At 46.5% G+C, this 10049-nt stretch overlaps 3 protein-coding genes across 3 annotated transcripts; 1 reads left to right on the plus strand and 2 right to left on the minus strand.

Annotated features, from left to right (window-relative positions):
• Positions 1 to 752: 752 nt before the first annotated feature.
• LOC128718351 (uncharacterized) lies at positions 753 to 3055 on the minus strand. The gene is made up of 4 exons (XM_053811983.1): positions 3013 to 3055; positions 2782 to 2946; positions 1460 to 2714; positions 753 to 1335 (listed from the first exon to the last, which is right to left on the minus strand). The coding sequence occupies exons 1-4, from the start codon at positions 3053 to 3055 to the stop codon at positions 753 to 755; spliced, it is 2046 nt and encodes a 681-aa protein (XP_053667958.1).
• A 687-nt stretch (positions 3056 to 3742) lies between these two features.
• On the plus strand, positions 3743 to 5459 carry LOC128711635 (poly(ADP-ribose) glycohydrolase). The gene is made up of 2 exons (XM_053806521.1): positions 3743 to 3764; positions 3838 to 5459. Exons 1-2 carry the CDS (start codon positions 3743 to 3745, stop codon positions 5457 to 5459), a joined length of 1644 nt encoding a protein of 547 aa, XP_053662496.1.
• A 964-nt stretch (positions 5460 to 6423) lies between these two features.
• Positions 6424 to 8797, minus strand: LOC128712885 (mediator of DNA damage checkpoint protein 1-like). The gene is made up of 4 exons (XM_053807754.1): positions 8755 to 8797; positions 8514 to 8681; positions 7380 to 8449; positions 6424 to 7149 (listed from the first exon to the last, which is right to left on the minus strand). The coding sequence occupies exons 1-4, from the start codon at positions 8795 to 8797 to the stop codon at positions 6424 to 6426; spliced, it is 2007 nt and encodes a 668-aa protein (XP_053663729.1).
• Positions 8798 to 10049: the final 1252 nt, after the last annotated feature.

Consider the following 10049-nt stretch of genomic DNA (forward strand, 5'->3'; position numbering starts at 1 on the left):
ATAAATTAAAAAGGCGGCGGGGGTAAGTAATGGGGCGCGAATTGGACCGTATGTCGTGGCGCTTGCGCATATTCCAGTGTTTGCGTGTGTAATCGGGATGTGAAGCGCGCCGGCAAACTACAAGGACAAACGTTAAAGAAACCAAACGAAGGGCGCAACTACCAGAATAGTAGAAAATATACAAAACGGGACAGTAAGGGCGTGAAAGCATTAGGATATTAGGTGCAAGCAAGCAAGGAAAAACGAATAAAGCGGATAATTAAACAAAAAACAATCTACAACCCATTAGAACTAAATGTATTCATCTGAATATAGGGGAGAATGTGTATTGAGAACTTACCGAAAGGTATTAGGTATGTTAGAAGTTTGGTGGAGTTTCCATTGTGCAAAGAATACTTTTGGCTCAGAAAGAGTGTTATAAGTCCTGAAACATCCGGTATTTTAAGGTGCGAAGATTTACGGACTTCAAACAAGTTTAGGTGCCGTCGCACGCCATCAAGAATTTGCAAATCGAAATATTTATAAATGTTAAACTTTTTATTATTTTCTACGGTTTCTATGCGATTCAACTGGTGACAATGGTTTATTATAACTAACGCTGTCTTATTTTTAACACAAACAATACATAGCAACATCCTAATTAAACGGCTGGGTTTTTAGGGGCTCTCACCCTATCCTCGAGACACATGGACTCGCGAGTTCCTTCAAATAGTGCATCATTGTGCACGCCATATAATCTTATTTAACTACTTCTAATTATCACCGTGCAGCTGTGCCAGCACGGCATATATGGCCGCTTCCCCTGCATCAACCGTGTCCGGATTGTTCGCTTCCGGGATGGGTTCAGTGTTCAGGTTTAGCTCGGTCACCGGTTTCGTATTACTATTCTTCCTCCGCTCGGGCGTTGTGTGTGCCGCTGCCACATTTTCCACGTTCGGTACGGTTAGCTTTAGCGGTGTAGAGGCCACAATAGTTTTACGGTTCACCGTACAGGCACGGACCGGTCGACGATTATTTGGCGATAGTGCAACCGGTACTGGGGCAGGCTGTTTAGCGGTGACAGACGTCGTTACGGTTTTCTGATGGTCGGTGAGTTCTTTCACCTTTTTTCCCGATTGCGTTGGCTGCGGGCTGATGGTGCCGACAAGGTGAGCAGCAGGCACGGCGGTGTTGTCAGTGACCAGGTTGCCAAATTTCACCGGCGTACCGGCCGGGCTGGTGGATGGTGTCCGATTGTGCAAACCGCTTTTGACGGGCGATTTGCGCGCTGAACGACGACCGACAATAAGATTCACCCGGCACTGTTTCAAGGTGGACGGTGAGCTAAACTCATTGCTGTAATGAAAGGGAAGCAATATAATCAGAATCGACATGTTTATATTTAATTTGGACGATACTATCACTAGAATCGACGCTCAGAGCTAGTGGAACACCAAGGAAAAGGTTGCTTCCAACTCACCTTTGTTGATCGGTCGATTCTTCCGACTTTTTCGCCTTAGTTTGGCAACGCTTCTGCTGTTGACGGTACTGCTTAATTCGCCGGGCCATTCCCCGGACATCTTCGTCCTCATCCGCCGAGGAGGTAAAATCGGGCGAATCACTATCCAGTGGTAGCAGTACTGCTGGCCGCTTGGCCGGTGGCAACTCATTCTCCCTCTTGTTCGGTTCGTTTTCAACTTTCCGCTTCTTTGTGGCCCGTATTGTTTGCTTCGGTGCCAGTGCCTTTTTACATCTGTTTTGTTTCTGCGGTGTCGGTTTCGACTTTGTCGGGCCAGATTTCTTCACTTTCTTTGGCGATCCGCACATTAACTCGTACTCACGGTTCATCTGCCGGATGTGATCATCAAAGTTCCGGCTATTTATTGACCGTATTCGTTTCCATTCCTCAAGCGCTTCTGGATCGATCGGTTTCCTTTTGACGATATCCGGTTCTTGCGTGGGTGGGGATGGAAATTCCACGACCGTTATGCTGTCATCCATTGAAATCAGCCTGGGGGAAGACGTAATTTCGCATAACGCATGCTCGGTTGCTGTATTTTGTTGCTCAGATTCTGGCATAAGCTCGGTCGGAACAGTAAGCGGTTCTTGATTTTCCTTGTTAGCGGAAACGTTTGCGTACTGATGGGCGTCATCAGCTACGACTATCGGTGGACAGTGAGGTGAAGTGGACGGTACGTGGTCCGACTCGAGCATTATTGTGTGAACCTCAATTTGCTGACTAATAGAGACATCTTGATCCTCTAACGTTATTATATGGTCCACATTGTCCGTTTGCATATTCCTCGCAATTTCCCTCTCATCCATTTCAATTACAATGGTGTTTTGGTTGAGCTGTTCCTTGCTACCGTTTGTCACGTATAACACCATCGGTCGTTCGGGAATACCGTTGGTGTGATCCGTTTCCGCACAAATGTTCTGGTGCGTGGTTTTACTCAGGCTAACATTTTGTGTTTTCTGCTGCATCGAAGGTGTCTGCTGCACATGATTTTCAACCTGGTAACAATTCACATCGTCCCTTTCGACAGTGATGTTCACCGTCTGCGGTGATGTGATGTGTTCGGGTATCTTTTTATGACTTTCGGCAACAGTGGCGTTGCTGCTGTTAGATGTTGCACGTTCGTAGAAATAATGCATCAAAAACTGGATCTTGTCCCATGAGCTTGCTTCGAATGGCAAGGGTGCCACTTCATGGTACATCTGAACCAGCCGTTTCACTGTAAGGGTGAATGAAGAATATTACTCTTTCCCATCGATCTAGGCAAAACGACTACATGTACTTACTATTACCGAGAAGCGCTTCGTGTTCAACCAAGAACCACCGTAGGCTTTGCAACGGTGTGCTGGAAAACAAACAGTGGTACGGTGATCGTTTGATGTCTTTCAGATAAATGCACTTTTCGGCAAACATCTCGGCCACATCTACCATACGCCGTTCCAGAAAGTAATCTGCAATTTAAACGCAAATTAATCGCTTTCTTCTTTCACGGCAGGCGGGTGCTGCTCTATACATACGGTACACCAGTATTGCCAGCTTGCTCCCAACCGATTGCTCCATTGTGGAGGAATACGTCTTTGTCGCTTATTTATGCTTACACGATTGTGCTATCGGCAACATGCAGGAGGGATCTTGACCAATTTGTTTACTCTTTTAACGCTGAAGCACCAATCTAATGGATGGCGGAATGCGCAAAGTTGTTGCTGTTCGCATTCAAACGGTTGAGATGATTGACAGCGCGGACAAATGATGCTGCAATTACACGAAGCAAAATAACACAGACTTGATATACGATTGTTATGAAATTTTAGGGAGGGTTGTCAACGTTAGAAAGAATATCTTTTTTTGAATCAAATATCATCAAAACGCTCACGTGTTGAAATAAAAACTAAACTTATTTTTTGCTTCAACTGCTTTTTTAACTAAAATAGTTAAATCATATTTTACTTTACGTCCGAGAATCAGGGTGGCAAAACAAAAACACAACGCGTTTGACGTTTGGTTTTAACAGCTTTGACAAACTTAGCGGGTAAGCGCAGCAGTTGCCTAAATCATACGAGAAAAAAAAGTATCTTCTCTCGCTTTCTCCCATATCATTTCGTTGGCCAATGTTTTCAATTTTAATGTGTTATGTGTTATTTTAAGCAAAAATCGGTTAAATCGCAGTAGCAGCTGCAGTTTGAGCAGGAGAATAAATCGTAGGCAACGGAACAAACAGAAGAGCGTCATTTATCCCTGTGCCAAACAATGGAAGCTGGTACATCAAACGGTTCGTAGCCAAACAAACCCGGTTTGCGAATGCCAACGGTGTTTCAAACATAGAACTCTGTTTTCCTTTGTAGATTGCCTTAAGGAAAATGATGGTAGACGGGCGAGCACGGGCGAGAATCGTGGCTGTCCATTGGATGCTGTTTATCACCACCGGAACGATCCCTACGAGCTGAATCATTTTGCCGCGATTGAACGCAACGAACATCACACGGTATTGTACGAGCTACCGTACCAGGCACATACGGAAAAACCGCCGGTTCCGTACTGTAGTCCGCGGGCTGCACCTAGCACCGGTGGTACCCTGCGACTGCCAACGATGTCGCGCGTCATGATGCGCAACGCGGACGGGTCGCACGCGGTCGAAAATCGATGGACGTTGGTGTGCCGGGCACTGTCGAAACCGATCACAAACTCGCACCAGCTCGAGGACACGATCGTGCAGTACAATCCGGACTACCGGGCGCACTTTCAGTTTGTCGCGTTGCACAAACTGTTCGAGGAGCAGTGCGACGACGACGAGCGGGCCGCTTTCTTCGGTGAGACGCTACCCCGGCTGGTGACGCTTGCTCTTCGGCTGACGGAGTTGATACGGACGCCGGTGCCGTTGCTGGTCCAATGGCAAAATCATGCCGTATCGATGACACAGGAACAGGCCGCATGTCTGCTGGCGAACGCGTTTCTCTGCACCTTTCCGCAGCCGAAGGCGGCTCACGCGAAAAGCTTCCCGGGGCCGAACTTTGCACCCCTGTTTGCCGGCACCAGCCAATCGGTGGTGGAGAAAATCAAGTGCCTGTGTCACTACTTTCGGCGTGTTTGCATCCGCATGCCGACCGGTGTGCTGACGTACGAGCGGCGTTACATCCCGAAGCACCACGTACCGGACTGGGGCACCGTGACGGCGTGCTTTGCGCGCAATCGGCCCCCGCTGCACGTGTCACCGGACGGTACGATCGAGGACCAGGGCACGGGCCTGTTGCAGATGGTGTTTGCAAACCGGTTTCTCGGCGGGGGCGTTATCGGGCACGGTTGTGTGCAGGAGGAGATTCGGTGCGTCATCAATCCGGAGTTGCTGGTCGGTCGGTTGCTGTTTGAATCGCTGCGCGAAACGGAGGCTTACTTTGTGCTCGGTTCGGAGCAGTATTGCCGCTACGCGAACTATGCGTCCAGCTTCACCTTTCACGCTGACCATCGGGATGGGACGCCACGGGATGCGAGCGGACGGCGGCGTTGCTACATCGTTGGGCTGGATGCACTGCGGATGCAGCCGGGTATGGACCAGTACGAGGAGCGTGCAATACGCCGGGAGCTTGGTAAAGCCTACGCAGGGTTTGTGGATGGTTTGGAGGGTCGATTGCCCGCACCTGGTATAGCCACCGGTAATTGGGGTTGCGGAGCATTCGGTGGCCATGCACCGTTAAAGGCACTGCTGCAGCTGATGGTGGCGTGCGTCGTCGATCGGCCCCTACTATACTTCACCTGCAACGAGCCCGGTCTGCAGGAACGATTGCTAGCGATGTATAGCTTCCTGGCCGAGCGGCGCGTTGCCGTTGCGACGCTGTTCCGACTGCTGGTGCGTTACGGTGCCAAGGGAACCGGTGCGGATCGGTCCAACGAGCAAGACGTGTACGAATATCTCTACCAACAGCTAAACCCGGGTGGGATTGGTTCGTCCGCGGCATGTAATCAATTGTAAGATTGTTTTATTTTATACACTATGAGCTAATAACAAACAAAAATGCAAAAAAAAACTCGTGGATTGATTTGGCCGTACACCAGAAAAGCCATTATATACGACTGGTTCGTTTGGAGGGGTTTAGAGGAATTCTGCAGCAGTAAGTAAGTAGCACGAACTGATAAGCTGTTTTTGTAATCTTTTTGTTTATTTAAGATAACCCTGAATTAGTCATACTTTTCCTTCAATTCATAGGATATCTTCAGGTGGGAGATTGTTGTGTTTACCAGCTCGGGCTGCAAACCTTTCTATTCATTAGTATAACTTGATGCACTTAATTAAACCAGTTGTCGCTTATCATGTCCATATTACTCAACTTATCTTGTTTCAAACGTTGAACAGGAAAACAAAGGAAATGTTTGTAATTGTTTCCTAGACCGAAATTGAAACTTTCCCCTTGTGGCGGCTGTAGATGAAGCGTTTAAGATTGATTTTGGAAAAAAAATAAATAATGGATAATGTTTGGTTATAAGGTTCTGTGAATTCGTGAATCTGAATGATTCGAGGAAATTAATCAGAATCTCTGTTCCAAAGATTCATGCCTCAGTCACAACTACATCGATTGCGGTTCGATGATAGCGGCATGTGATTCTCATAGTGGCAAGTGATGATGGAATGGTAGTGGCGTGTGAAACGAACGTCTATCTATTGTAAAACCCTGTAATAACACTTCTTTACATGTGAAGCTATGTAGCGAAAAACACCAATCATGCTTTTTGCAAGCAGGCACACATAATTGAAGTTGTTCTTTTTCTTGGCATAACGACCTACTGGGCTTGTCCACTAGTCCTTGTCCTTGAACTTGTTCTATCGTGTGAGAGCCGCTACCAATACATCACATTAAATACGCCCATTGAAATTGTACATTTGTTATATTAATTATTAAACCTACTTGCTATATACAGAATGCGTCACATAGACCTTTCTACGGAAAATCTTCGTACAACGTAATGGTCGGTGTAACCGCGATCTGAAACACACGGTTCCCATTGTCAATTTCGATACGTGCCGAGAGCTGTTCGTCTAACTTATGATTGCTCTTCACCGCTGGAGGCATTCGTTCGCGTTCTACGTACTTTATCGCTATCTCTTCACTGCCCTCACTGACCGTAAGCGTTAACTGTGGTTTAGACGCAACGGAAGACTCACTGTCCGAGTCGTCTGACTTCCGTGCGATATTAACCGCACCCGATTCACTTTCATAGTACGGTACACTATCCGTCGGAGGCGACGGAGTAATGGTATTGCCGGGTGTTATTGGATAGCCGGGTGTATTGATGTCAGTGAATTGTTTCGTGTGGCTGATTGATTTGATCTGGCTGATTGCACTCGGGTCGAGAGTACCGAGCAGAGGCGACAGCATATACAGAGGCTGCAGTGGACGGGTAAGGAAGCGTGGCGTCATCGGACACATGGCAAGCGGATCGACCGGACAGGCGGGCGAACCGGGTATGACGGTCCTAGGTGGTGACGCTGAGAGTGGCCGTAACGCTTTCCCTGGTGACAAGTTGATGGTGGGTGCGTGTTTCGAGGTATATGCGTTCTCTTTCGCTTGTACATTATTTCGATCACTTTTGGAACTGTTTGATGATGAGGTAGTATTGCTGGTGTCGAGTTCCTGATGTATACTTTCCGGTAAAACTGTTTTATTCTGAAAAGAAGGGAAATATAAGATTAGCTCATGTCAAGTGGGAGAAGTCGATTTTGCTGACACAACTCCAGCAAAATGGAATGCGCATGGTTCAGGGTCTATGTGAGCTTTTGCTAGTTATGATCGAATCGATTCTAGAAAAAAAAACTCAGCCGTCGTCAGATAAATCCATAAATCCTGTAAATGCAACCGTAAAAACCACACAACCCTTTTTTATCAAGGTCTCTTACCTTTAGTACTACCCTCTTTCTCTTCTCCCTGACGGCAAGCCTGGGGTCAACGATTCGTTTGGTTGGTTTTCGCATTCCGCCCAGCTTTAGTCGTCGCTTCACGATTACTTTCTTTGGTTTCGGTTCCTCGCTGTCGGTCGGCACCGTTGCCAGGTTCCTGACAGCTACACTAGTTGGTGGTGTAAGCTTCGGCACGGAGACGGTTTGTTGGGTCACGTGCAGGGATGGTGACGGTATCACAGGCGACGGACCATAGGTCGAAGAGCTGCCACGCTTGAATGGCGGTGTGCCAAAGTCCAGGATGCGGATGTGCGATTGCTTGCGGCTGGAGGTCGAACGGGAACTGACCGTACCGGGTACGATCGGGTGGTCCAGCGGTGTTGCATTTGACCGTGTCGCACCGGTCGTTGCCAATATCTTTTCGGTGAGCGGTTTCGATACATTCGATACCGGCTGGTTGGTGACAATCGATAGAGGCGGATTTGGTGCCATGGGTACGTTTTCACGCGCCACCTGCAACGTAACATGTTGAGCCGAATTGTTTGGTTGGTTGATTTGATGTGGAGAGGTCATCCCGACGTTCGTTGCAGCGGAGGTTGATGTGGAAGATAGGTTTGATAGCATGTCACCCGCATGTGCTACAGTGATAACGCCACTAGTTTTAACAGTTTCGATCGGTTGTTCATTGAACACCGTGTTCTCCGTTATAACGGGTATGTTATCCGATTCTACACAATGTGTTATTGTGTCAATAAGGCTCATATCCGACGCCGTAATGATGATGTCATGGCCAAACAGGTTATCGGCAGAGAACGGTATAGCGGAAGCACTTGACTTAGTGCTCGTGGTTTCCACAACAGACGGTGGAATCGAAAGCGGTGCAGGGTGTGCAGTCGATGGCTGTGTCTCACTCCAATCGGCACAGGCAGGAACCGTGGAAATGACCGCCTTCAGTACCTGTCCCGTACCCGTTGATTTAAGCACCTTGATCAAATGTTCCCCCAGTTCCAAGATGGAGCTGGTGTCCGGAAAACTTACTGCACTGCTGCAAAGATTCACCAGCTGCAATACTATGAAAGGAGACATTAATAAGCCGCTCGTGGCCATATGTTGTTTTAAACAGTGCAGACATACGTATCGATTCCATCACGATGAACTCCTGCATCACGATCTGCAGCGGTTTCTGCAAATAGTTTACCGGCATTTTGCCCTCCTTCATCAAATGACGATCCGTCTCCAAATACGGATTTGCTAAACAGAACTCCTCCGCCAGTCTGTACATATCATGGTCGTAAAGGTATGCTGAAAGTAGGAAACAATGATGGTTTAGTTCAGAAGAGGCTTGTTATGGTACAGTGGTATTACACATCCTTACCAAATATTGCACGGGCTGTTACTATATGGAATTCCTTTTCCATAGCTGAACGCGCACTACATCAATGTATCTAATTTAAAACGTTCAGCGTCGCATGCTCTATAATTCTATGGCACGATTGACACGGCGTTGAAAGGATATACCATACTTCACGTACATTGGTTCGTTTTATGCAGTTTCGTCTTAAGTTGAAACACAAATCGTAGTTACTTTACAGATTTGATTTTTTTGTTTTCAAATACAATCCTTTTATCTTTCTAGCCAGTCGCTAGGCGTCACTTGCGGGTTTCGCTATGCTGTTGTTGCTTTGATTTGGAAAAATGCTCCACAGAACTGCAGCTCAACTGAGTCGTGTTTATACCTGCAAATCGAAAACTTTGCATCTAGCGCGTACCTCTGTATCAATCGCGAACTTAACGGTCGCAAAAATATGTATTCTCCATGTAACTTGATGATTTCACAAATTTCACACATATTTTTGTGATCGTTATGTTAGCAATTACTACGGACGTCTTTGTTTTAGTCAATTGCTCAGCCTCTTCACCGTTCAACTGCAGCTAGCAATCATCCCGGGTTCGGTCTGCGTACTTTTATTTTGCTTATTGTCGTACATTTTTATTTTGTTACTTTCATTACTACGCTCAGCCCATAGTGCCATGTCGAATTTGAAACAAACAATGAAATCAAATCGTGTCGTGTAAAATTGCTTTAAGCACTTCGGGTGTCATTAGCTGTCAACGGATGAATGCAGCCTTTCTTTTTTCTCTTTCTTTTTACCAATACAGTGGAGCGCCGATTATCCGTGTTCAGCAGGACTCGGCGGTAGCCGGATAATCCGATAAAATTTCCTTTATTGCTAACAAATACAGGGTTTTGCACTTCAGTTTTGACTGGCAGCACACATTTTTTGACGCGCCACACCCGATTTCTTGTCGCCGGCGCACATTTTTGTTTGCAAGAACCCGATTTTGAACGGGAACATTTAATTTCATCAGCCCGATTCTTGACAACTATTTCGGCCGCATGTTTATAACCCCCCATGTGAAAGATTGGTTTGAGTTTGAAGCGCTTGTTTATGTGCAGGGATGGATTTGGGCATAATACTTCAAATACGTAACCCAATACATGTTTTGTGAATCTTCTCATAATTTATTAAATATGTTTTGCACAAAAAAAATATCAAGTAGCTAAAAACACAAACAATATTGCATATAAAGAAGTTCTTCAAACTCAAACCAATCTTTCACAAGGATAGTTGAAGTACCAACTATCTAGCTGTTTGTACTATGAATAAC

Source organism: Anopheles marshallii, chromosome X (genome assembly GCF_943734725.1).
Source record: "Anopheles marshallii chromosome X, idAnoMarsDA_429_01, whole genome shotgun sequence".
Lineage (NCBI taxonomy): Eukaryota > Metazoa > Arthropoda > Insecta > Diptera > Culicidae > Anopheles > Anopheles marshallii.

Coding starts and splice junctions, on each gene's coding strand:
- LOC128712885 (XM_053807754.1), bottom strand. CDS start 8,797: ATGGAAAAGGAATTCCATATAGTAACAGCCCGTGCAATATTTG. Junction 8,682..8,754: donor AACAGCCCGTGCAATATTTG/GTAAGGATGTGT, acceptor TCCTACTTTCAG/CATACCTTTACGACCATGAT. Junction 8,450..8,513: donor CATCGTGATGGAATCGATAC/GTATGTCTGCAC, acceptor CTCCTTTCATAG/TATTGCAGCTGGTGAATCTT.
- LOC128711635 (XM_053806521.1), top strand. CDS start 3,743: ATGGAAGCTGGTACATCAAACG. Junction 3,765..3,837: donor GGAAGCTGGTACATCAAACG/GTTCGTAGCCAA, acceptor TTTCCTTTGTAG/ATTGCCTTAAGGAAAATGAT.
- LOC128718351 (XM_053811983.1), bottom strand. CDS start 3,055: ATGGAGCAATCGGTTGGGAGCAAGCTGGCAATACTGGTGTACC. Junction 2,947..3,012: donor GCTGGCAATACTGGTGTACC/GTATGTATAGAG, acceptor TTTAAATTGCAG/ATTACTTTCTGGAACGGCGT. Junction 1,336..1,459: donor GAATCGACCGATCAACAAAG/GTGAGTTGGAAG, acceptor CTTTCATTACAG/CAATGAGTTTAGCTCACCGT.